Source organism: Orbicella franksi, chromosome 1, assembly GCF_964199315.1.
Source record: "Orbicella franksi chromosome 1, jaOrbFran1.1, whole genome shotgun sequence".
Taxonomy (NCBI): Eukaryota; Metazoa; Cnidaria; class Anthozoa; order Scleractinia; family Merulinidae; genus Orbicella; species Orbicella franksi.
In genome coordinates, this window is record NC_138145.1 from 42,235,326 (window position 1) to 42,263,173 (window position 27,848).

The 27,848-nt window shown below is 39.4% G+C and overlaps 1 protein-coding gene across 1 annotated transcript; it reads right to left on the minus strand.

Annotated features, from left to right (window-relative positions):
* Positions 1-384: 384 nt before the first annotated feature.
* LOC145462876 (uncharacterized) lies at positions 385-27,776 on the minus strand. The gene is made up of 18 exons (XM_081446523.1): positions 26,689-27,776; positions 25,839-25,977; positions 23,221-23,357; positions 22,320-22,452; positions 20,967-22,014; positions 20,473-20,546; positions 18,013-18,244; positions 16,918-17,038; positions 15,861-16,135; positions 15,264-15,337; positions 14,499-14,547; positions 14,164-14,214; positions 13,584-13,718; positions 12,101-12,762; positions 10,182-11,560; positions 4,742-9,656; positions 2,899-3,663; positions 385-2,216 (listed from the first exon to the last, which is right to left on the minus strand). Exons 1-18 carry the CDS (start codon positions 27,021-27,023, stop codon positions 1,491-1,493), a joined length of 11,250 nt encoding a protein of 3,749 aa, XP_081302649.1. The 5' UTR covers positions 27,024-27,776; the 3' UTR covers positions 385-1,490.
* Positions 27,777-27,848: the final 72 nt, after the last annotated feature.

Genomic DNA, 27,848 nt, shown 5'->3' on the forward strand with positions numbered 1-27,848 from the left:
ACCTGTTGCGTTTTGGAATCGACAAAAAACAGTTTCAGGGCCGTAGTTTGGGATTGTAAAAACCGGTTTTGGGATCGACAAAAACCGGTTTTTGGGATTGGCAAAAAGCGGTTTTCGGATCGCCATAATCCGGTTTTCAGTGCTAAAGTTGGCTCATTTTCATCTTAATTTCTGCATAATTAATGAGGCGAACTTCGTCTTCTATTTTTGCGAATTTCTCGAAAACTGTAAATTTTTAGAAAGTGACAAGGGTGCATTTGAAGATAGTTCCTTAAAAGTGCTCCTCAAGCAAAGTATAATTTTGGATTTTTTCGAACCTGGGGGCCCATTTCTCGAAGGTCCTGAAAAGGTTTTGCACCCGGAAAGTCAGCAAAATCTCAAACCTTATGATTACAGAGCTGTTTTATTCAAGTATTCTTAATATGAAGAGAGGTTCTCTTCAAACAAAACGTTTCAGGAGTATACACTTCTCTGGTTTTAGATACAGATTAATTAAAATGGCTTCGCGGGCCTGGAAAGTTTCCGGGGCTTTCGAGAAACGGGCCCCTGGGCAGCGATTCTCGATATTTCCAGGCAGTGACTCTTAAAAGAGCTCTCATAAATATAAGCCAAACAATAACAAAAAGAATATCCTACAAAAAAATTAAATAATTTTATTTACAACTTATCTTTGACGCGATGCAAAATGTTTGAGTAGTTTGAATGCTTGTATCCAGTACAAATCATATACTGTTTATGTTCTAAGACATGTCATTGTTGCTGTTAATCATCAATAGTTTTTGCTTTCATTCACAAAATGTTTTAAAATTGTTCTTTAGATGTTCTAGAATGCTATAGTACCATTCTATAGTAAATAATTAGACGGACCTGCGTATGAAAAGCCGACATAAGGATTGTGTTTCTTAGCACCTCTAAAATTTGATTATCCAATAATAAAGCGATTTTGTCTGTCTATCATAGCAGAGGCTTGGGCCTGCCAAGATTGTTCAGATATATAAGTGTACCAATTCCCGACATCATATAACTATCTTATATACAAATTTCGAGATTTCAACTAACGTGTTGCAAGAGTTTAGTTTTATCATTTACAAAGTTGCTAGCATGCACAAATTTACAAAACAATATAGTTACAAATGAAAACCGATGTGAATACGTCTGTCACTAAGTCATTCAACCCTCCTAAATTGTTCTCATTTGAGGGTTTTCTATTGGCTGTCGTATCCTTTGTTGACTTCTGTGATTGGTTGAAAAGACCCATGTTACCATGTCTAGCCAATAAAAAAAAAAAACAAAAAAACATGTCGTCTTCTCAGCCAATCAGGTGCCAAACCAAAACTGACGGTCACTTGGGCTCATGACTTTTCCCGCGCTTTGCACCGGTTGCGTGTTTTCTCGCGCTTTACATTGCGAAGTCTGATTGACTCACTGCTGTATTGCGGTGTTGTGATTGGTCAGTTGTGATGATTATGGTTACTGCTTCAAGTGTAACGTTACTTCCGCCTTATCTTCATCGCCACTGGTCCATAAGGCAAACTTCTAATGAGTTCAAGAACATCAACATTCGTCATGTAGGTCACCCTCTGTCCATTCACTTCAAGAATCTCGTCACCAGCTCTCAAAACACCACTCCTCCCGGCCACGCTGTCTTTGAACACATACCTTACATGTATTGGCGCATCGCCGTACAACGAGTCCTGGCCCCCACCGAGAGAGAACCCCAATCCAGATGCCCCCTTTTCAAGGGTAATCTCAATCACCGCGGGCCCTTGGGGTACTTTCTGAAGTTTCTCTTTTATACTCATGGTCCCGCCATTAGAGAAAAGTCTCTTCTTTAGACGTTCGAAAGTGGAGTGCTCTCCGTTTTGTTTAACGAGGTCTAGTGGAATTTTTTCAAGTATTGGCGGTGTGCTACTGTTTGTATTTGCTAGGTTTTTCTTCTTGGTCAGTTCCTCCTTTGTTGGCCAAGCCTCAGAGCTAGAAGTGATTTCTTTATTGGCGTTTTTGTTTCGAAGAAGCGTCATGGGTTTGGCGAACTGCTTAGGTCCCAGGGCCCGACTTACGACAAGCGTCACCCGTTCAGGCGTGTCTTTAAGGAGTGTCAAGGCTTCTGCATTCGTTAGTCCTTTAAAAGACTTGCCGTTCACAGACAACAAGATGTCACCTTTCTTGATAAGTCCGTTGTGAGCAGTCACGCTGCTGGAGAGGATCTGGCGTACCTTGCAACAGAAAGATTAATAACGGTTACCTTTTCTATCTTAACAAAAACAGTTGGCCTAATTAATTCAAACTCGGTTATCTTGAACTCCCCGTAATTTTGAACTCAAAATCATTTCCCTCGGACATACCCTTCAGTCATTTACTATCGGCTATTTCGAACTCCTGCTATTTCGAACTATTTTTTGGTTTCTTCTGCGAGTTCGAAGTAGTGAGGTTCGACTGTAATGACAACAGGCGTATCTGATAGGTCATGGATAGTTTCTCCTCTGCATTGGTAGATTTATATATTCATCAGCCTACAGAGCAAAGAATGTTTAATGACGGTAACATTGAAAGACAAAAGTGGCGTTTGGAAATATCATTATAATCAGAGGGAGTTGAGAGGGTAGACGAAAGAGAGCAATAAGGGTTGACGAAGAGAAAGAAGGGAGTTATGGAAGGGAGGGCGGGTGAAGGGTAAAGCAAGAGAGAGTAGAAAGTGGGGAGGAGGACAGAAGAAGGGAAGGAGAGCAGGAAGCAAGTGGAAGTACGGCCAGAGAAAGAAAAAGACAAGAGAAATGAGGTTACGGAAAGTGAAAACTTGGACTACAGGCACGGAGAGATTGACAGTAGGACGCGAAGTGAAGGGAAATGTACGGGAGGGAAGGTGTGTGGCTGGACAAGATTAAAATGTTGACTCACCATTATGTCATCATAAGGCGTGTCCACTCCTCCACTAACGCTCATCCCTAGCCCAGCTCGGCCACTTTTCAGGAGTTCCACAGTAAAGACCTTGCAGTCATCACTGCTGACCGCCCAACTGACGCTTTTATTAACAGGTCGTACTTCTTCCTCCTCCTGCTCGGTGCTTTCATCGTCTTCACCCGGAATGCCGTCAATAATGGTCACAGGCACGTCATCTTGACGCAAGTTCAGTGTTGGGCTCTCTGGCTGAAGGTACGCTGGGAGATACTCATCAGGTTCATCAAAGGAACCACAAGGTGATCCTGGAGAATGGTCACCACTGTGATATGGGGTCCCAAATGAGGAGAGGCTCACGCATGACTTAGGACGTTGGCCCCTATCAGTCGGTGGACTCAGAGATAATTCTGACGAGGTCTTTGAAATGGTGCTTGACTCACGTGCGCTGGAGACTATTGGTTCTTCAAGGTCGGTGACGCGTCTTCCCTCTGCCACTAGCTCAGCACCATCGCTATCGCTGTTTTTCTTTCTCGCCACAGTGAGTTTGACCAGGGGTGGAGTATTCTTGAGGATGTTCAACGCCTCACCATGTGTCACGCCTACCAAACAATTATCGTTGACTTGTAACAGTTGGTCCCCTGTTCTCAGTCGGTTACAGTTGGCAGCTGGAGAGTTAGGCTGGATATCTTTGATGTAAAGCATACCTAGATGAGTGTCTAGGCCTCCAACAACCATTAAGCCAATAGACTGCTGTTCTTTAAGAAGCTACACAGGAAGGAAACAGTTACTATGGTTATTTACTAACTTATTCCATGAACTGATAAATAGGTTTTGGTTGCCTTTACGTAAGGTTTAGTGGTAGCAATTTGCAATAAAGATGGGTCACAGTAAATCCCAAAAATGTTCAACATATCATCCAAACGCTTTTTTAAAAACCATAATCAGTGGCGGATCCAGACCTTGAGCTAAGGGGTGGGGGTTGTTTTGCTTGCCCTGCAGGCTTTTCTTCCTTCTGTGATTTTTTCTTTTATTACCCAAAACAAGGAGAGGCTCGGCTCCCCCTCCCCTAGATCCGCCACTGATAATATACAAAACGAAGTGCCAAAATACTTTGATCCAGAAAGATTCTATTTGAGAAGGATACATCAAGCACAAGCATTTACTATGACATCAAACTTTTGAATGAGATTTCCGTGTACCACCAGACTTCAGTGTACCACCAGACATGACTTTCACTTTTGCATTGTAGACGCTTGTATAGGTGATCAGTTGTCAACACACTAATGTCCTACTCCACTGAAGAGGGGAGTTTACAAAGTCACTATCCCTAGCCTTATTGATAGTAACATCAGAACCACATGGTTGTAATCCTTCGAACCACCTTGTACAGCATAATGAACAGCAGTACGTGAACATACTGCTCAATAGCTTTCATTTGAGCGGTCACACACTAGAGTTTCTTCCACGGAGTTGTAACACCTTGTACCGCAAAATAAACAGCATCACACGAACACACTGCTAAATATCGTTCACTAAATTGGTCACACACTCGATTAGCGCACGAGGTTTGATTTAAAGGAGTTACGTCACGGTTTGCGCATCTTGAAAAGTTTAACCTACATTTTTCAAGTTCGTCGTTTGTAATCCCCGTTTATCTTCTCCATCCTTAACCATCCATATACCTTTACGGTTTATTATTGTCTCTTAGGTTTTTTCTATCTTAGTAAATTATTATTTTCAGGTTTCCTTCAATTTAAAGGTAATTTCTTACGTAGCCAAAATAACCCAAAATGCAGCGACTGTGCTCCTTTAAGAATTGTTATCCTGGATTTGTTGGACTCACCTGCACTTCTATGATCCCTTCATCCACATCTGGCTCCTGATTCCGACTGTTGATCAGCTGCTGTAGGTTTCCAGTGTGCCAGTAATCTGTCTCTCCCGCTCCTCCTTCGGACGCGGCAACAGCTGCTAACTCTGGGAACAGCTGAGGTAATGAGGACGACCGTCTACGCATTGGACGAGGAGGACGCATAATGCCAGAAGGGATACGTTTCTTTTGGTTATCTGCAGCAACAGGAGGACGTTGAATGTGAACGTCTCCAGCCGAGAAACTAGCACTCCTAACAAACCTATTACCAGCTACAAGCAGGCCAGGGTCACCTTGAGTTGAACTACAAGTATCATCCCATTCAGACGACACTTCTGAGCTGTCGAAGTCATCGCTGTGAGAAGCATTTACAGGATCAACTGCGTTTTGTACCATCAATGGCTCTGCCACTTGTGAAACTTGTGAGTAGTTACTGTCTTCAATTAAGTCGATCAGTACACGAGCTAACTCAGGTGTCCGTTCTAATAACTCCGGCGTGTCAGCGTCTTCATCACTGTCACATTCATGAGCATTTTGTCTTGAAAGGGGAAGCTTGTGGCTGTTATCGTTTGACTTCAGGTTAAAACCTGTGGGAATTAGGGGCAAAGGTTTGGTTTTTCTCCACTCATCATTCTCTAGTGCTGGCATTGCGTCATTTTCAACGTAACTATATTCTGTAACATTATGTTTCACTGAAGCTTCTTCCTCTCGTCTTTGCATCGCACCAGCAGTGGGAATTGGGGGCAAAGGCTTTGCATTTGGTAGATCAGCCGTGCTGGGAAGGTCTCCTGGTTCGGAATCAGCGTTCTTGCTGTGTACCCGCATATCTATTGGTGGAGGAGCAGGCTTAAATCTTGGAGGACCAGGCGAGCTTGGAGGATCCAGCCCTTGGTTACTTTTTATGTCATTTTGTACCGGAGTGGAATTCAAAGTTATGGGTGGCGGTAGAGGTTTAAATGGAGGAGGCCCAGGTGAGTTTGGACTACCTGTCGTCTCGTCAGAATCATCGGTAATGGAACTTGTTCGTAATGTAAGTGGTGGTGGTAAAGGTTTGAAAGTTGGTGGACCTGGCGAGGGTAAACCATCATCATCCTCGTCGAAAACCACCTCCTCGTCGCTTTCATTACCAAATTGAAGGTTCTCTTTGCTACTTGATGCTGTTTCCAGTCTACCTTCGTCAGACGAACCTTTGTCAAATTTGTTTTTTAGTTCGTCCACAGTTTTCTGCTGTTGCGTATTTGGTGTACTACCTAATTGAAGGAATGCCGGCTTCTTTGGCACAGGTGGTTTTGAGGGAAATGTTTTTGGCATCCTCTCTTCATCAGCACACTGCTCGTTCTCGTCGACATTTCTTGTGAGGGCTACTGGATCAAGATGTTGTTCACGTGATGGTGGTAGCGGTGGAAGTGGCCTGTTTGTCAGTGATGTATCCGCTTCCAAATGGGCAGCAGGTCTCTCTACATCATCACGATCCAATGATAAATTTTTACTGAGGTCGCCATTATCTGATAGTCCTTCCACGTCGTGATTTAAATAGACATTCTGACCTCCAGGTTCTTCGTAGTATGATTCTACTTGTACTGTTGAAATGACACGTTCTGTATTTGGTTCATCATTCAGCACGTTCCTCTCTACTACATGTAAGAGCTCCTCGTCATATGTTGCTGGTAACGCACATTTATTGTTGTTTCCTTCCACATAACGCCCTTCGTCGAATGGAGGATTGCTCATCTCTGAAGTAGACGGCACTGTTGGCAAAAGCACTGGACGTTTTGCAGTGTCTTGAACGGAGAGGTCTTTTTCTATTTTGTCAATAACTGGGCCTTTCTTACTTTCATTCTTGTGTTTACTCAAAGGAGCCTTTTGTGTTGACTGTGGGGGAGGAGGTGGACTGGATCGCCTTGACTTAGAGAACAATCCTCTCGGTGGTGAAACCGATCGACTTCTGTTCTCTCGATCCTTTGATTTGTCTCGACTCTTGCTTCTACTACGGAAACCGAACAGTTTCTTAGTCCAAGAACGCGATCGCTCGCGTCCATCGGGATTGATCTCAAACGATGTGTCAGGTGACGCAAGATGGTTAGGATCTGCTCTTTTGTCCTTATGTTTATGACCTTTAGAGAACAGCTTTTTGGAAGTCTTCTCCTTAACTGGCGACGATTTGTTTTGTTGTTCTTTCTGATGCTTGTGGGTTGGTTGATGATGTTGAGGAGCTGCCTTGGACTTGATGTCAGGTCGGGAGGGAAGTACTTCTATGCCTAAACCTCCTGGGAGTGATTTTCGAGGAATGGTGCTGGCTTTGTTGGTGTTGACGCTAGGTCTTGTAGGGACAGGGGGGGCTGGCCTTCTATGCTTGACCAAATTCCCCGTCACGTCATGTCCTTCACTTAGCTGCTTCAACAGCTTACCAGACAGCTCCGGATGTGCAAGTTCACTTGTTGTGGCCTCTTGAAAATCATTAACAGCCAAATCAGTTCCAAAATTCTCATTTTTGTCTGTCATGTTGAAGGAAGAACTGGGCTTAATAGCTTCCAACTCAGTTGGTTCCCCTTTGTCTATGTCAGGCAATCCTTGCAGCGATGACGTGACACTGTTTGTATCTAGGACACCTTCCCTTGCCATAATGAGATCTCTCTGTTCAAATGTTTCTTCAGATTTAGAAGCCACTGGTCCTTCCTGAACTTCTGTGGACTGCTCGTCCACTGATGACACATCTTTGGAAAACGATGGACGTTTGGCTGACGACGAGCTCCCAGCATCGCTACTTTGCTCATTCCCTGATCTTGAAGAATCTTCCAAAGTCAATATCTGATCCAATAGAGTCAGCTCAGCTTCCACTGCTCCAGCCTCCGACCACAGCTCCATTTCTGGAGGAAGAGGGGGTGGTGACATGGCATCAGACGAATCTGTCACGGTAACCTCATCTTCCAGTGGGCTAAGATGCGTTAATGAGCTGTCTATAGTGAGATCTGTCTCAGGCACACTGGGAACATCGCTAGGCGAGCTTGAGGACTTCGGTAAAGGTGCCCTTTCGTCCATGTGAATGACATTTCTACGAAAAGACTTCTTCTTCTTTGGAGAGTGCTGGGGTGAATGCCAGGATTCTACGCCAGTTGGTGTTGAGGCTCCTTGATCGTCAGAGGCCAAATGAGATAGACGGGGTTTCGAATGCATAACGTTCATGGGCTGCAATCCATCAGCCATGCTCTCCAAGCTTTCCACAGTGAGAGGTGACATTCTTGGTGGGGGAGGAGCAGGTGGCAGGCTTTCCATGTCATCTTCAGGTGGCTGATTAACATCACTAGAAATGTTCGCATCACCAAATCCCATTGGACTTGACTGAGGTAATGACTCCTGGTGAGGATCAGCTAGCAAAGATGTCTCAGATTGTTCCGATGCTTTCCTGCCCTTTTTCGACCTGATTCGTAAAGGCAATATCCTTTTCTTGGAATTCTTCCGCTCCTGTTTGACTGGCTGTGAGAGAGGGCTGGTGATACGAGGTACTTTCTCATTTCCGTGCGGTGAAGACACTACTGCATCAGAAGACACAGACCACGTGGATGACCTGGAGAGTGGTGGCGGTGGTGCGGGCGGTAGGCTGGACATGTCGTCATCTGGAACATCTGGTGATTCCGTTGCTGCATCATTGAATGGAATAGCCACCCCTGATGTCGAATTATTTCCATAAGGTGAAGACGATCCCGAAACTGCACTTAAATTTGAATACTTCGATGCATGATTGGGCGATTCTCGATCAAACCAAGACGACGAAATTGGTGATGATGAATTCGAGGACACTGTGTCCAGACTGAAGAACTGTTTGTTTAGTCTAGGAGGTTTAGGAGGTGGAGGACCTTGTGGCAAACTTTGGAGACTTTCAAGTTCATCATCAAACAAACTCGGTGGTTTGATTGGAGCATTATCTACCCCATTCCATTGCACAGACTCCATTGAAGTCGCATCATCAACACTCGAACTCTTCTTGAACGTTCGTGGTAATGCAGATGGTATACTTTCAGTGTCATCTCCAAACAAACTAGGGGGTTTAATGGATATCTGTGGTTGACTGTCTTCAGATAGAGTTCTAGCATCGTCCACTGAACTGTACGATTCATCTGTCTTGTTTAATGATTCTTTTCTCTTTTGAACAGAGGAGTGAAAGTTTGGCTGCGAATCTAGCTGCACAGCATCGGCAGTCTGTGTTAAACCGTCCATTTCAGAATCATGAAACGATGGTGATGAATTCATGTTGTGGTCATCAAAAAAATCCTCAAAATTTGTTGGTGGGTTTAACGAAACGTCCTCTACAGTGTCCTGCACCAGAGGCTCATCTACAGTGACGGAAGAACTTCCCATCTGCAAATCATTTGTTGGTACTGCCGGAGGAGGAATGGGTGGTGGTAGATCATCGAAATCTGTGTCTTCCAGTCCACTGTCCTCTATAACAGTATCACAATCTTTTGTTCTGATGAAACCGTCTGGACTTTCGTCAGGTGGAATTATAGGTTTAAATGTCCGTTCAGCGTCTTGTTCTTGATTTGCCTCAATCCCGTTTGCAACTGTGGAAATGTCTGAGTTCCCTGCAGAGATTAGCTCACTCGGCATGTCCACACGAGGCTTGTGGATTGCACTGTTTGACAGCACATCTGGCAGAGTGTTCTCCTCAGCTTTACTCTTTGAATGATTCTCCTCTTCTGATTGACCATGTTCCTTTAAAGCGGACGGAGAGACAGCTTCCTCATCAGCTTCATCTTGTATTGCCTGTTTGGGTGCAGCCTGTGCTACGACTGTCACATCCCCTCTGGGGCAGTTTTTGATCATGGCTTGCACATCTTCAAGCGCCATTCCTTCTAGTGACGCATCATTAATGGACACAAGAACATCTCCAACTCTGCAATTGGACAATGACTTATGATACGAGGAAAGTAATTTTTACTATAACACGAACCGGCCATTTCCGAGTTACCCTTTGCCTCTGTGTAAAAACAAGTTTTCGTGCAAAACTATTCATATAACTACAGGCTCATTTTCATGCAAATCAAACTCCTGATTTTCATATAAAAGGTTTTGCACGAAAACGCATTTTGAAACACTGGCACAAGGTCACTGGTCGACAAAGCACGATGCCATCAACTACATATACTTGCCTACAAACCTTTCGACAATACCATCAACCTCCGAGATCATAATAGAAAACACAGGCAATGCTAATCTCTTAAAAAGCGACAATTGAGAAAAAACATGTTTGAGTACGACCGGAAAAATCCGATCTTTGGCTCCACTTCATTCAATAGCTGCAAGCAAAGAACAGATTTGATCCATGGACAATAGCTACCGTCCTACAAATATATCATCAGTTTATAAAAACAGCTAGTTCGCTCTGCTATATGTACTCGTAGGTTTGCATCACTCATACCTGATATTTCCATCTTTTCCCACCAAACCAAATGAAGACACTTCTGCCACTATGACCTTCCCCTCCCCTGATAGGTCCACTTTGATGCCAAGGCTTCTGAACTTTTTCTGGTAAGTGATAACAAAGGGAACATTCTCCACTCGTCTTCCAGCTACTGGTTTTACATCATCGCTCGCTTCACGTTCACTGCAGCCTTCAGAATGGAGAGGTGAAACTGGTGGTGTCAAGCTTCTTAATTCCTCAGTAACGTCAGGGTGTTTCACTATGGTTTGAAGACCTTTATCGTTGTCGGTCAGTCCATGTATTGTTCTTTTGTTCCTAGCTCCACTGGAGAGCAAATCATTACCACTTCCCACGGCAGGAGGTTGAATATCCGTGCTACTCTCAACAGGAACTACAGAACGTTTCACAGTCAGTTTGTCTAAACCATTTTTCTTTGAGATCTTGGCCTGTGACCATTCTGGTGATGAGAGCTTTGGTTTTGAGTCTCCTGGCGCTAAATGAGTCTCCGTAACACTACCCTGTTCAAACGTCAACACATCATCGCTTTCGTGTGAATTCAAATCGTTGCAAGCATCCAGCAAGGATTCGAAATCCCATCCTACAATTGTGTCATTACGAGGCGAACTCGACGGGGTGAGCATAGCACCAGATTCCTGTGAAGTCTCCTGTTGATGAATAGATCCTTGACTACCTGTTTCTTGATCATCTTCACTAGTAAACAGGTCTTGCTCCATAAGTTCTTTCATTCTTGGACTAAGATCAGGAGGTGGAGAAACAATGGGGATTGACGATAAAGGGAGATCATGGGATGATGTTAAGTCTGATGTTATGGGAGGTGGTGGAGGAGAAAATGATGGTGGCGGAATAGAGACATCGTCATCTAAAAGATCGTTCACTCCCAACACTGGCGAGGGTGGAGGTGAACAAGGTATCTCTGGAACTTGTTCTTGAGCAGTTTCTTCTTTCTGTATTAACGGAGATTCATGTGATGTGTCTAGTAAGTCTCTTGATTCACTGTCTACTAGTTGAGATGCTATGAAAGTCACAGGCTGTCCTACGCCTTGCGGTTTACCTACACGTTCTGTTTTTGAATATAATGTTTCAGTAAGTTCTCCGCTGTCTTGAAGTATGGGTGAACTTTTAGCCGGCGTCTGAGCTATACTCTGATTCAGAGAAGAACTCGTTACTTTTCCTTGTGTTTTCAGACCCTCTCTTAGTATCACAAACGTTACTACGTCCATAGGTTTCTTGAGCAGCTGTAATGCCATCGAATGAGTTACACCTTTCAGAGACACACCATTTACTGACACGAGCTTATCGCCAGTCTGAAGTTGTCCATCTTGGGCACACACCATACCAGATAACAGTCTGCGGATCTGTAAAAAGAGGAAAATTAATAACTTAATTAATAACTTGACATGAAAAAAATACATAATGCTTTTCCAGAGAAGAGTGATACTCATAGCTGTAACAACGGTACCTATTTGTTTGAGCCTTAAAAACCTTTTGTTCCCGGTCATACCTCATGCCAATTACTGAGGTTCTAACTTCTAGGTGCGATTAGATAAGTGAAACCTACTGGTAAGAAGTTTTACAAATAACTGTATAGTATACATCAGTATGGATTTTTGTTATGTATATCATTATGACTACTTGGTCTACTAGCTCTGGCTAATGTGTGGTGCAGAGGGGTGTGTCTCATACGAAAAGTTCTCCGAGTGGGTGTATGACGCAGATGGAACATCAGGCCAGGGACAGTAAAGACTGGTGGAGTTTTGTCAGTGGCGTATGCTCCACAATGGAGTAAAAAGCCTCCCGATCAGATCAGATAAGATCACGGAACCACTATAATAGACTACAGTATCTATGTCGTAAGCCCACGGCACATGTAATGAAATTTATATTACTCTTAGTACCTGGAAGTATCCTTTCAGTTTCCCATAGCTAGGAACTAGTGAAAGACCAAGTGTGGAGTTAGGTGCCTTTTGTATTTTCACAGTCAATTTCCTGTAACCAGATGGAATGATCAAATTGTCGCCCAGTTCATCATTTATTTTGTCCGATGTATTGATGTCATTTAGGACTGGTTCAGTTTCTTCTTTAGATTTTGTTTCTGGTGTGGTTTTTGCTCCACCGGAAGTGACAATCCTTTCAGTTTTTTCTTCAGTTTTTTCTTTATCTCCACTACCATTCTGGTAAATTTCCTTTGACGCAAGTCCTTGATCACGAGAATCGGTTTCCTCTTCAGCTTTTCGATGTTCAGACGACGGAATTCCTCCTGTCTTCACAGATGATGTAGGTTCCACTTCTTGCTTAACATACTGTACTTTACCTCTCACACTCGACCTCCGCCTGTTCTCAGGAGGTTTAGGCAGTGGCACTGGGTCTTGTGAGGGAGGTTTCTCCACAGACTCCTTTCTCTTGTTCTCTTGTTGTTTTGAACCCTGTTCCTGAGGCGCCATCTTTGATCTTCTTATTTTCATCTGCGTTGAACTTGGAAGATCTCTGAAGATCTTGATAACGTCTTCTTGGTTCATTCCTCTGAGATAAGTACCGTTGATTTCAATAATTTGATCTCCTGAAGAAATAGTGCAAAGAAAGACGAATGTCAAAAAAATATTTCAGCCAATAAGCAAGGTTTGCACAAACTTGGAACAACATTTCTAGGCCTTGTTATGAACTTTTAAGATCGTACATATTGAGCAAAAACTTTTCAAACTAGTGGTATAATAGAGCACAGTAATCATTAACAATTTTACAACTGGACAGATTAGGAATAAAAGATCGCAACAAATGTTAAGTATTTCTACAATCTAAGCACCCACATATTTACTTTGAAGTCCTTGACATCCTTTAAGTATTCTGATTAGGTGGCTAAATATACGAACAGTCAGCTACAAAACAGTATATAATAAGCCTTGTATTTTAAAGCCACAACAGGCAGCTACTTTGGCCCTTGTTGCCGCTTTCTACTGTGAACCCTGATTCACAGTCTATTGAATATTGCTTTCACAAAAGCGGCCCAGAATCATAGTGCTCAGTGTGTTCTTCTTTGTTTTCATTGTCTAGCAAACGTTTTAGGCACCCTGACCAAAATATTAGGTTTGTGGAAGAGTGGGGAAGGGGGGGGGGGGGGAGGGGGGTGGTGGTGGAGATATGATAGATTACTATTACTGATTTCCTCCATCCCTGGGGAGTAGTTTCAACAAATACAGTCCCTTAAATTACAGACACTGGAATAAGCTGCAGCGATGTGGAACACGTCTGCTAAAATGAACACCTTAACAATACATCTGCCATTGGTATGAAATCCTTGGCTTGTACTACCACATGTTTCTGTAGCAGTTGTTAACCTGGCTTTTGGGTAGACTAAGATCATGTCCACCACTTTATACATACCTAGTTTCAGCCCTACTCCTCTGGAGCTTTTCGCCAAAGCAGCTGAACCTCCTTCAGTAACACTTTTGATTGACACACGCTGAACTACGGTGTTCCCACGAGACTTGTCTATTGTAACACCCATTCCCAGCTCACCTGATGATACAACACATAAAATGGAACTATGTACATCAATGTACAGTCGTGTATATGTGAACTTTATTTGGTATTAATATATGGAGAGTAAAATGACTGAATCTTGTACACAACATTACATTGTTGAATTAGGGTCTAACAGTTGAGCCCTTATAACCCTTTGGCAGCCTGTAAAGTGCTTGGGAAACTTACTTAAAACGTCCTCTCCAATTTTTCACTTACAACGCTTCATACTAGCTACTTGGTATTATATCTACCTTAAATGCAACAATATCTTAATTTGTAGACTTAGTTAGCTTCAGCGATGTTCAGGGAAAAATGTGTAGTTTTATTTTGAATGGGGCACTTGTTCAAAGGACATGTTAAATCAAGGAAATAAATGTAAGCATGAACTTCAAATGTTAGCATTTTGCAAAGTTTCCTATCTGTATTGTTTTAGGCTTACCAGTGGGTTGTTTAATAATTGTATAGATGTCTTCAAGATATTCTGCAGCAACTGTAAACATTAAAAACATGTCTGAGTAATTTAAGTAGGCACCACATTTTGGATCTACATCCACACTTGATCACCTTTGTTGCTAAACCGACTGGCAAAACTTACTTGAATCAATAACAATATGGTTTGTTTGTTGTTCATTTTCATTACTGAATACTACAGGGACCTGATAGCCTGTCTGTAAACTAGCTCCTTTTTAAGTGATATTTCACACTTGAAAGTTTGAAATGATTATGGGAATAATAATCTAAAAAAGTAACTTTTGAAACAACTCAGTCTCATACCAGGTTCATCTGTGAAAACAGCGTCATCTGGCTCTTGAAGGGCTTGAGACTGAAAAAAAGTCAACATTTTGATATTAATTTGAATTCAATAATGTTTTACATATTTTATATTTTTCTGCAGTTCACATGTGCCTAAATAGCTTAAGTTGCACATTCATCAGTTATTAACAATATTTCACTAACCTAGTAAATATCATAATTGCCTCACTGCAGATGACAACAATATTATTAAGTTTGAGACACACAAGTTCTCTGTATCCATGAGTGTACAGGGAAACCAGTGGTTGGTTTGGGAAACCAGTGGTTGGTTTGGAAAACTTGAAAAAAAGCTGGGGCTTATCCACAGTGAACTAGAGCTACCATCCCATCTGGGGAGGGGGTAGGGCAGTAACAATACTCCTAAGTGCTTCCCACTACAGAAACCAGATAAAGCTCTGGTACCATGGGCTAGTGGCTCTGAGTGTGACTTCAGCTTAGCCCAGTTTTTTACAAATTAATTAGGAAACAAGAGTGACCTTGCAAAGACCGAAATGGAACATGAAATGGTCTGCAGTGGAAGAACTCCAGGTACCAGACTCATAGAATTAACTTCTTTCCTACAGACAATGTATGATTTTTACATCGTCCCATTATTCAGCCAGCTTTGGGTTTCACAGACCAACTAGGAAATTGATGTTAAGTATTTGTTTTAAATTCATGTTTTCTTTGGTCAAAAGATTCAAAGAACCAACATGTATACAAAACGCAATAAAAATAAATTATCACCTTCTTTTTCCTGCTTGATCCTGCAGAGAGTGGTATTAGAAGATCAAAAGATGAGGAAAGACTTGTCATGTTGTCTGAAAGAAATAAACAATGAGACCGCTTGGTCAAGGTATTTTTAATTAGGAAACAGTTTTCTCATAAACTTCAAGATTCACATAGTTAGGAACAGCTAAATTTTGCAGTTTTAGCAACTAATAAAATTAGTGACTTCTAATTTTTAGTCTCATTTTGGAGATCAATTTAACTTAATCTTCTGTTACATCAGCAATTTTTATCTTTAGAGGGTGCTTATTTAGAATTAATTGATTTTTCTTGCATTCATGTATGTTGTTGATAAAAAAGTAACTTAAGGGATATGTAAAAACTGGTCTCAATGAAACCTACCACCAGAGAAAAGACACCCATGTTTTCAGAATTGTGAGTGAATGGGTTCTTTGATGTTATGTAACTTCTAACTATGACTATAACATAAGCATATTGAGCACTGAAAATATCTGTTTGTCCTTCTTGTGCACATTAGCAGAACAAGTGTTGCTTTTTACTTTGTTACCCTTTTAATTAAACCTATTAATTAAACAAATTGAAATGAAAACCTACCACAAGAATCAGAACTGCCTGAAGCACCCGCGAGGGTGGATGCTGTCCCAACACTCTTTGATTTCCCAGACATCTTTTTATCCAATAACTGACGCTCACTTTGAAGTTTGCTTAGTGCATCATTTAGTTGTAGAGGTATCTTCTCTGATGCATTGCTCTGTATGACTGTAATGTACACTTTTCCTGGAGGAACTTTATCCAGAATGCCATACACTTTTTCCACTGTTAAACCTTCTAATTTCACATCATTTATTTCAAGGATTTGGTCACCTTGCCTGTTAAGTAAAAAGTCTTGTTACAGTAATTCTCAATAACAAGCTACAGGTAACTCTTTTCAAGGTATCCTCAGAACTTTATTATCTAGCTCTCTGCACGCACTGCAGGCCTATGATGAGGGAGCATCATAGGCCTGCAGTGCATGCAGAGAGCTAGATAATAAAGCTCTGAGGAGATAATTTATTGTTATGGCAACTGTGTGAAAACCAGAAAGTCAGTGAGAGCTTTGCTCTATGCTTACTTGTACAACTGGTATATAAATTTTTCTGTTGGCCAGTAAGTTCCATTTGGTGCTTACTAGACCATACACTGCTGTACACAGACATTTTGACCAGGATGGAGTGTATAAAATTTTACAATGCCTTTACTTCTGCAAAATTCAAAAACTCACAACTGCTTTTTTTCCACATAATTATCTCAGCAAACTACTAACAAAAAAAAAACCTGGATCAAAATCTTCTGGTCACAATGGACTAATGTGATGTTTTTGCAGCTTTTTGTTCCTAAGTGCCAGTTCTAGTTCAAAGTGAAATAGAACCCCCAAAGAAATTCAATTGGACAACAAACCCACATTAAACAAACAATGAACAAATGAATGAGTGAAGGCCATATGGTTTGTGAGACTGTCTTAAAATGGCATGATTAATTTGTTAAAATTATCTTTCGGTAGTAAATGCTGAAAGAAAACTTGTCTATAAAAATACCAAACAACAAACTTAGTGAGAAGAAATCTTCAGACAAAAACTTTCAACATTTGCTCTTATCAAAATAGGCATTTCACCTCAGTCGTCCATCATTCGCTGCTGGGGTCCCTTCAATAATACATTGAACAAAGATGCCTTGTAACTGCTGGCTTGATGGACTGCGTTCTCCTAAACCGATTCCCAAGCTGTTCCCAGGCTCTGAAGAGAAGTGAACATACAGAGGTCTTGCTCAGTCTTATAAAACACAGCTACATTATCAAGTGAACCCAGTTTCTTGAATTCTATATAATAATTCTTAAAAATGTTTTTATTATTCCAACCGAAACCTGAATCACTATTGTTTACATACAACATTATATTTGTTCAGTGAATGAAATTAATAATCACAGCTACATGTATTAACAAAATAAACATAAGTTACACATTATTTAAATTCTTCCACAACTTGATACAAGTAATGTATGTTTATAAATTACTGCATTAGTAACTGTTTTCGCCAACAATTTTTAATTTGGACAGCATGAAATATGTCATTGCAAGAAAATAAATCATGTCACTTGAACGTTCTACATGTATTCCAGCTAGATGGAGATCAACTTTAATATTTGAGAAAACTTTAAATAAATTATATTGTGGTAGAGAAAGACTCTTGGAAAATCTAGCACAAATTCACATTTTACTTTTTAACACAGAGAAACGTTCACGTTTATAGCTCCAAAGTTGTCATCAGAATTGTTTAATTTAAACTTTGAACCCCTATTCTCTTAGTAGTTGATAGTTATGAAAAATATTATTAATCATTAGAGATTATCAGAACTTTAAGCTATTGTTCAATAAAACACCATCACAAAGCCAGAATAGTACTTATTGTAAAATTAGTCCTTGCAGAAATCTACAGACACTAAAAGGGTGATTTAAATATGCTTCGCTATTATAGTCATAACTAGACATTCATTGATATCAGACCAAAATAAATCTAAATCTATATAGTAAAATTTATTATCATAACAAACCAGGAGAACAAATTGACTTGATGTTAAAATGTTAAGCAAGTTAACTTATAACAAGATCAAACATAAACACAATTTTAGTTGACGTCGGATTGATCATATATCAAAATTAATCTACAGAAATTAAAGTAAATTATACATCAAATAAATTTAAAGTCACACCTTTATATAACACAACTTCAGTTTTTTTCTCCTTTTGGCTCCTTTTTTGACGCAGCTTACGAAACATCGTTGGCGATGAAGAATTACTCGAGCTAGAGGATTCAGCAGTTACATCTTTGCTGTTATGACGTGAGCTTCCCGGTGAGCTCCGAGGTGTAGTGAACGCTGACAAACTTGGAGCTCCAGGGCTGTTTCTTTTTACTTTCAAGGTCACAATTCCTCTGCGAAGATTCTAGGAACCAGGACAACAACAAAGATTACTACACCACATACAAATTTCACCAGGCATGCAGAACTTAGCAGATTGTTAACGCAAAATATCAGTCTTAAAACCTTCAAAATGATAACAATTCTCCAACAAATTTCAATTCTTCACACTGTGAAATTGAAAACAATAAAAGTAAACATTTAATAAAATAATGCTTAACATTTTCAGAAATTACTACAAGGATTTTGAACTGTGACTGTTTATGAATTGATTAGTTTTTCTGGTTTGAACATTTGTAATAACAGTTATCAGTTTGTTTGCTTTTGATAAGGCTCTCGATCAGTAACACACAAGGCAGGTGACAGAGGTAGCTGTTTAATATTTAATAATGAATTGTAGCATTTGTAAACCATGTGAGGAAAATCTCTTGGATCAGCAAGGCTTAAAGAAAGATTGTCTTTAGATTCACTCAAAACACAATTTTTCCACTTTAATGTTTTTGACTGATCACATGGTTTTCAAATAGGTTATTTTAGCACTGCATTCTAATTAAGCCAAAGACATGATGCTAATTTTCACCAGGAACAAACAAATACCATAAAACTATTGATTTTTCATACAATGGCTAGCACTGTCATTCAAATTAATCCTGACCTCTTTCCTTAACACTGCTTGAAACCAAGGTGAACGTAAACACCAAAATTAATTGTTTTACGAATCAGCAAGAATAATTATGAAGAATAATTTGAATTCACAATGAAGCATGAACAGGGTTGATTAACACACCAAAGATAAATGACTCAATCAGTATTAAATCAACTTTTGCTGTTAGCCAGTGTTTTGACCATGTTCTAAACTAATATTGGCTATCTAGATTTGTTCTGAAATAATACAGAGTTCTATAAAATGTCTCAACAATCAACAAAAGGTAATTCAAACTTTTAAAGCAATTATACTTAAAAATTTTGGAGACTGAATTTGGCATATAGAACTGAAATATTTTACAAAAACTACTGCTCAGAGAATATTTAAGATTTGTTTTGGGGAAAAAATATTTTTGGAAAAGTGAATTTTTTGAAATCTTGTGGACAATTTCCATATAACACGGAAAAAGTTAATTATCAAAAATCAATACATGTAGAGTTATCCATATCTCAAACAAACACATTTTTTTTGCTTATCCTGTAAGGAACATACTTTTATAAAATTGCCAGAAGACAACCTCCCTGCTAATATATATAGTAATTCCGTTTTTCAGCAGATTTAAGACGACGAAAATTCTTGATTTACAAAACAATACTAACAAAGGTCTGTTTTGTTATCAATAATTATTATGATGGAATGAAAGTAAGTCAGTATCTTTTCCAAGTGATTTACTTTTATTTAATAAGTTAAAAAGGAAAAATATTTATGGTTAATAACAATATAAATGAGAGCCAACACAATTTGCCGAACAATAAAAAGAGAGCAAATTTGATGTGACGGAGAAACTTTGCATGAGTGCATATATTATGGTTTAATTGTATTTTTTGGTTAGAAATTATCCAAATCCATGTTTCAGATTATGTTTAAGAATTGAATGTGGTACAAAGAAAATCAAAATCAGTTGCAACAAGTTTGAAAGTCCACATGTCAATTACATTTCAAACATCAACAGGCTGTTGTGTTTCAACTACTATCAATTATTATGATTATTTATTATATGTACAATGTGTTGTATCCATATTCCTTTTACCAAAGATTTGTGTTTTGGTTTGTGCCCCCCACGCCAACAACACCACTAAAAAAATTCCAGTTTAACTTTATACTTTCCTTTAAATGATTTTGCTTTGAAGACCCCCCCAACCCCTCTGCCTTGGAATTTCCATTTGACTTTCCATGGTCTGAATGTTTTCTGGAACTGTGCAATTACGATGGCACATAGGTCAACTCTTATTATAACTGATTGGGTTAACATGTATCATATAGGCCCCAGTTGTTCAAAGGGCATAAAATGCTACCCTGCGGATAAATCACTACCCAGTGTATCGTGTGGTTTGTTTTGATAACATCCAATTGGATAGTGATATCCAGTGGATATTAGTATTATCCACCCTTTGAACAACTGGTGCCTGGTCAACATTTAGAGTTACCATTTTGTCCAAACATGATTGACCTTAATTGACTCAGAGAAGTTTCATCACAAACCTTACAAAATTTCTCTAAATTTTCCAAATTTATACTAAATAACAAAATTTTGCATGAAGTATTACCTTAAAGGTGTCCAGCGCTTCTTGATGCGTGAAGCCTTGAAAAGCTGTCCCATTTACTGACAGCACCTCATCTCCTGTAAATTGATGAGAAAATCTTTCAGTCTTAATAGCAGGGTTTAGCCATAGAAATGATGCCACCATTTAATATTGTTAATGAAGATGTTAAGTACAGTGGAAACTAACCTGAATAGTCAAGTTCAAAATATTTTTAAGAATATAAATTCTCCTTAGGCTGATTGAGAATGTTTCTTCCATGTAAACTCTGAGAATTTAGTGTTACACCAAGAGAATATCTCCTAGCTGATGAATTTCTTTATTCTCAACGCCTGTTCACTTGAGAATGCATTGATACTGTAAAGGGAAGTTGGATGTTGATCGCTTTTGGAGAATAAGAGGCTTGATGGAAACAGTGTCTCATACTATTGAGGTTGATAGTCAACTGATTATCCACAGCTTGTAACAATCAATAAGCACTGAATGATTCAGATCCCTACCTCGTTTCATTCTGCCATCTGCTTCTGCTGCACCGCCAGGAAGAATATTCTTGACATACACAGCCATATCACCATGAGGTGAGCCTTTTCCTCCAACAATAGTAAAGCCAAGACCTTTTCCGCTCATTCCTTTGACCAAGACTATGGTCACAATTTCCTCGTCCATTCCTTTACTAGCCCTCCTCACAGTGTTCTCATAACTTCCTTTTCTTTTAGCTTGTGGCGAGTCTCGTTCATTACTTCCAACAAAATTCAGAGGTGTTGGTGAAGCTATCGTCATAACATTAGAAGGGGACTCCCCAAGATAGCGTGCAGGGAAGACAATTCCCATGCCTCCTGGAGACTGAGGCCTTGGAAGCGAAGGCGAGATTTGACCAGGTTCCAAACTTGTTCTGCTGTTGGGTGGCTTTTCTTTTGATGTGTTTGACAAAACATTTGGTGAATTTCTTTTCCCTGTAGCATCGATAACTGGGGACAATGAAGTCTTGCGAGGTGATGTATTTGTTGTTGAGCCTTTTGTTAGGGGTTTATCTTCTAAAGTCACTGGCTCACAATCTAGACTTTCATCTTCTTTTGATAACAAAATATCCCCAGAGTTTGACTTTGATGTCCCATCTGAACTCAAAGATGAACTACTTGAGGACCGACGCCTACCATTAGTCAAGCTTGATATGCTTCCATCCACAGGAAAACCATTTTGTATCTTGAATGAATTCTCCATAAAGTCAGTTTGTTTATTGTGATTATTATTCTTCTCCAATCTGTGATCAGTTGTTCTAGAATGACCATTTGCTATTGGTTGTTGTACATCAGAGTGGTTCAACCTTGTAGTTGCTTCTTCTACATGTTTACCGGTTAGAGAAATTTTCTTTTTGGTGTGATCCAAAGTCTTGCTTCTGCCTTTGTAACTTGTATTTAACACATTGTCTGCAGATGCAGCACGGGGAAGGCTTCTTGTTCCCTGTTTCATAGCTTTTCTCTGCACATTTTCCTGTGACTCTGATCTACCTCTCAATGGGATTTTCCTCTCTGCAGGAGATTCACTACCCTGTGTAACACAGCAGTGAAAGACATTAAGAAAATCCCCACAGTTGTTGAATTGAATTTGCATGGAATTAAGTGGTCATGAGCACTTGCTATAATGACACTTAGAAAATTTTAAAACGTTCAAACTTGTATGGTAATGCTCAATTAGCCTTCATTTTTGTGGGGAAGGGGGAAGAGAGAGTCATGGGGGAGGGGGAGGGGGAGGCTATTAAAGGGCACATCAAGGGTGAGTACTTAATTGCAACCTAAGATAATTAACAACTCTTATACGATAACCAACATATAGATGTTATGTCTGATATTAACCTGCGTGGAAATAACTAGTTGTATAAGCTTTGGTGATGCTCTCAGCAAGTCGACAGCCTCCTGTTGTGTGACACCTATTAGGCTATGACCATTGATCCACAAAAGTTCATCACCATCCTTAAGGCGACCATCCCTACACAACAGTGAATTCAAAATGGCTTGAATGAGATATGGCAATATTTTATTTAAATATTTTAAGTAATATCAAAGAATCAGTGAATATTTACATGTCACTTTAGTACAAAAGTCTAGCCCTTTTCAGCAAGAACTTAAGGGTTTATAGTTAGCCAGGTGAACATGGAACAGAGAGATCTTTACTAAGACCTGACTAAACTAAAACCTTTAAAATGGCCATCTCTACTTTGATTTTTTGCTTTGTGATATTGCATTGTGAACGTTTTGGTTACACTTTCGTAGTGTTCAATATTGTTTTTGTTTTGTTTGAGCACATATTGAAGAGTGACTTAGAATCTGGAATTTTTTGGTTAACGGGATACTATCAAACGTCTCCATTAGACTCCTCTAGCATGCTATAAAGACACTTCTATATTACAACAGTTCACTTGGTCCCAGAAGAGTCAAGGTTTATATAACCCTTACCCCAATAATATGGACACTCACCTCTGGGCTTTGGTTATCTAGTATATACATGTACTATAATGCACTGTGGCTTTAGGGAACAAAATTTTGATTTGTCTTTAACTTTTGGAATATTCGTTTACAAGTGTTTTGACATATTGATTTGTCTCTAAGAATGCAATAATTTATATTAATGTCTAAAGAACATTGAATTGCTTGTCTCATCTGGGACGACAGGATATACATATAGCATTGCAAAATTTAAGACCAAGATTGACAACACCCTGTAAACATCACCAGAAAAATTATAAACATCATTAACCTTGCTGCAGCTCCTCCAGGGCTGACATCAGACACAAAAACACCTTTCTCTCCTGTAACACGGTTCAACTTCATTGATATTTGAACTCCAAGTCCACGGCTGTCTTTAAGGATGTGAATCTTTTTGACCATATTTTTCTGTAGAGAAACATGTTGCTTATTTTAAGGAGTTTTAGACAACAGAGAGCACAAGTACATTTATATGTGCGGCATTAACTTGTGACACCTATCCACAAGACAGTGCATCATACTTTAAGGAGAAAACCGATATTGATAAGTTAGCTATGCTGCATTATTTTTATTGCTTCAGTAACATTTCTAGTCAAATTTTGGCCTTGCCCAAAAAATGAGAACTAGTGGTCTGGCCTTTACAAGTATATTTCCTAATATTGATCAAAATCTTTCTTCTCCCAGCAAAATAAGTATATTCTCAAGAAGACAGGCGATAAAAAAAAAAACAAACTCATCAAGGTATTAGGGTATTTGGGCATTTGGACATTAGGGTATTGGGGTACTAGGGTATTAGGTTATTAGGGTATGAAGGTATCAGGTTATTAGGGTATGAAGGTATTAGGTTATTAGGGTATGAAGGTATTAGGTTATTAGGGTCTGAAGGTATTAGGTTATTAGGATATCTAAGTATTAGGGTTCTAGGGAACTAGGTTATTAGGGTATTGGTGTATTGGTATATTGTGGTTTTAGGGTATTGGGGTTTTTTGGTAATGGAAAATTGGGGTATGGAGGTTATGGAACATTAGGGTATTAGGATATTAGGGTATTAGGTTATTAGCAGTAATATAATTGGGGCGTTGGGGTATTAGGGTATTAGGGTATCGAGGAATTTGGGTATTGATGTATTGGGATATAGAGGTATTGGGGTATTGGGGATTTGAGGCTAAGAGACAATGGAGCTTTAGGACATTGGGGTATTATGTTATTAGGGTGTTGCGGTATTAGAGTAGTAGGACATCAGGGTATCAAGGTATTATTGTATTAGAGTGATAGGATATTAGGGTATCAGGGTATTAGGGTATCAGGGTGTTAGGGTATTAGGGTATTAGGGTATTAGGGAATCAGAGTATTAGGATATTAGGCTATTAGGGTATCAGGGTATCAGGGTATTACGGTATTAGAGAATTAGTGTGTTAGGGTATTACAATAGTAGGGTATTAGGATATCAGGGTATTAGAGTATTAGGGTGTTAGGGTATTAGAGTAGTAGTGCATTAGGATATCAGGGTATTTGAATATTAGGGTATCAGGGTATTAGGGTACTAGGGTATTAAGGAATCAGGGTATTAGGATATTAGGCTATTGGGGTATTAGGGTATTAGAGTATTAGAGTGATAGGGTATTAGAATATCAGGGTATTAGAGTATAAGTGTGTTAGGGTATTAGAGTAGTAGGGTATTAGGATATCAGGATATTTGAATATTAGGGTGTCAGGGTATTAGGCTATTAGGGTATCAGGGTATCAGGGTATTACGGTATTAGAGAATTAGTGTGTTAGGGTATTAGGATATTAGGGTATTTAGGGTGTTGGGGTATTGGAGTAGTAGGGCATTAGGGTATCAGGGTATTATTGTATCAGGGTACCGGGGTATTAGGGTATTAGGGTATCAGGGTACTGGGGTATTAGGGTATTAGGTATTAGGGTACATACATACATACACACTTCATTTAGACATGGTAAAAACATCAGTTACAAGATTTAGATATATTGTATTATATGTTTGCCTGTGGGAGTACAAGGAGGACAGTTGGCAATTAAGTCCGTAGTCTGTGCTGAGGGGTTTAAATAGGCCTTTCAGCTATTCCGGAGACTGATCATTCAAAGTTTTACACAATCTAGTGTATCGAGGAACTCGACTAAATATGGTCTCAAATCATGGAGATATTCTGCCCCAAAGAAATGGAACTAGCTAACAAATGATATTAGCACTAAAGTAGGCACTAATGAAGTGAACAACAAAATTCAATCACTTAAGTTTGACTGATGTCGGAATTTATTGTGATTTGATTCTCTAGATTTTTAGTTCTCTGCATTTATAGGTCTTTATAGTTTTATACGATCAATTATTGTATATTTTTTGAGGATTTAATTCTTAGCATATACTAGGGCAATGAATTACCTGTAAACTAGCTGATTAGCTAAGTGTAACTATTGTATGGTATCAAATACAGTACCAACAAATTAGAACTCAGAACTAGCATTATGCAAAACAAACAGAAATCAGGAAGAATTAAAATTTCAATGCCAAGTTCATGAAGAGGAACTTGAGAGTCAAAACTCTCTTTATTCTCAATCAAGTTTAATTTGACACTTGAAGGTAAAATTATTTCAACAATCAGATGACAGATGCTCCTTCTCGTAGTCATTTTGTTTTGATTTCAGTTTGTAGAGTAATCCTGCAAAGTATGAACAGATCTACAGCAATAAATATGTGATGTTTTTCGTTAACTAGCAATGAAAGAATTTTAATCCAATTTTCATCACAAAAACTCGCACGTTTAGTACAACCTTTCTCATAGCTCAACTCAATAAGAAAAAATAAAATTACTTAGATTTAGAATGTTTTTCATGAGTACGGATCGTTAAATACAAAAAGTTAAGATTTACCGGTTTTGAAGCATCAGGAATTCTTTCAAGTGCAGCTGTTGCAATCCCATTAGCTATCGGTGGAATATTGCTTTCCGTTAGGTTCCGGACGACTTTTATTTTTAATTTGCCACTTCGTAAAGCACTACCCAAGTACCACCTAATAAAATAAAACGTTGGAAATGTTCATACTCTAGGCACTTCAATTAATATTGGTCAATAAACATGGGCAAATATCAGATGATTTCAAATCCAAGATGTTTGGGAATATTGTTTGTAGACGGGTAGTGAAATATACAAACCGTAATAAACAGGTATAAAATTGAAGCTAACTTAGACACTGACACCATGTTCAAACACAATCGGGAATTTGTAGGAAGGATAGCAAATGATTAATTAATGAATCACTTCTTTTTCAGTTCTTATCAAGCTCTAAACGAAAATACAACGACATGCATTTTCGAAGTCGACATCACCATAACAAAACACTAAAGGAGATCTCAGTTAAAACGAAAACAAAGGTCACACAATACAGGCCAATACAAATGATGGAAACTTGTTAAAAATCTCCAAATTTCACCCAAACAACAAGTAAACCACAACCAATACAAATCTCTGTTAACAAGAATGAATAAATCATGTTGTGGAGAAAGAGTTTGCAAGATTCCACTCTGATAAACCTTGATTGTCGTAAATTACAGTTCCTTTAGATTCTAATTGAAACCCTGGGGAGAATCGTTTTATTTACGACGATATTTTAAGTACATCTTTGTGCAGGATCCAAACTGTGGGATTAATTCATTACGCTTTCCCATATAGAATATACCTGTTGCGGTTTTTCATAAGCTTTTATGAAGTGTATGTTTTTTACCTTGCTCGTTCAAGACTAGCCTTTGATAAATCGTGTCCATTAATTTCCAACACCCGATCTCCAACTGATAGCTTTCCATCGTCTTTAGCTCTGCTACCCGGCAATAAATCCGCGATTCTGATATTTCCCAAAGCACTTCTTGCACGACTTGGGCTGCCAGAAGCTTTATTTTCGAGTACAACTCCAAAATTTCCCGTGCAATCTTCAAATTCGAACGAGATAATGTCGTCTGCATTAACGACATCTCTTCGAAGAGGAGTTCCATTTTCTGTAATCGAAGCTTTTTTTGCTCGCGGAGAGAACTCTCTTGAAGAAGAAACCTTACTTTCAGTCATGATGTTTATATTTCAATTGCTGGAAGAGTCTATCTTGTTATGATTCTGTTACGGACATTCCTCCAATACTTCCTGACTTCACAACGATCCGTATACGTTACCAAGTTCCCTTGGTTGTAGCTCGTTTGCCGCGCTATCCAAGAAGATCCGCGCAATAATAAACTTTTCACTCTTTCTCTTCACACTAGACATCTTCCAGCCAGCTATACGTTTTCCGACGAGTCTTAAACTTCATAATCCTTCTAGAAAAATCGTATCTAACTATTCTTAGTGACTTATGTATAATGTCTTTTGAAGTTCTACTTTTTGAATGTGCATCTGCATATCATAAGCCATGACGTCATCGCTCCCATCCCACTCTACCCCCAATGCAATCTGAAACCCCACACTACGCTGGAGGAATTTGAAAACTGAGATTAATATTTGTGTCTAACAAAAACTCGGGCAGGAAAAATCACTTGATTATCGTGACGCTATCGATGTTGAAAAGCTCCGTTTTTCAACATGTTTTCCGTCCACAAGAAAACGAAAAGCTGGCGTTTAACAATTCCTCTGGTTTGAAGAGCGTATTCGAAAAGCTCCGTTTTCGTGACGGATTAGTGTGGACGGTAGGCCTAACCTTCGGACCTGTCTACAAGGAGGGAGGGTTATCCTAGCAAGCGGGTTAACCCTAGCTGAAGGGCAAAAGATAGCCCGGGTTTACAAGCAAAATTTCGCAGGTAGGGTAACCCTACAACCCGGGACAACTTAAACGCGGCTACACTCAAAGAGCCTGGAAACAATTAGAAAGTTAACTCGGGTAGACGGGTTAACCCTACTTGGAGT

What these genes read in the sequence shown, in the direction of transcription:
- LOC145462876 (XM_081446523.1), bottom strand. Translation starts at nt 27,023, where the DNA reads ATGACTGAAAGTAAGGTTTCTTCTTCAAGAGAGTTCTCTCCGCGAGCA. An exon ending in AACTGAAAGGATACTTCCAG is followed by an intron (nt 11,561 to 12,100) that starts GTACTAAGAGTA and finishes CTCTTTTTACAG; the next exon opens with ATCCGCAGACTGTTATCTGG. An exon ending in AAGGGATCATAGAAGTGCAG is followed by an intron (nt 3,664 to 4,741) that starts GTGAGTCCAACA and finishes CTTCCTGTGTAG; the next exon opens with CTTCTTAAAGAACAGCAGTC.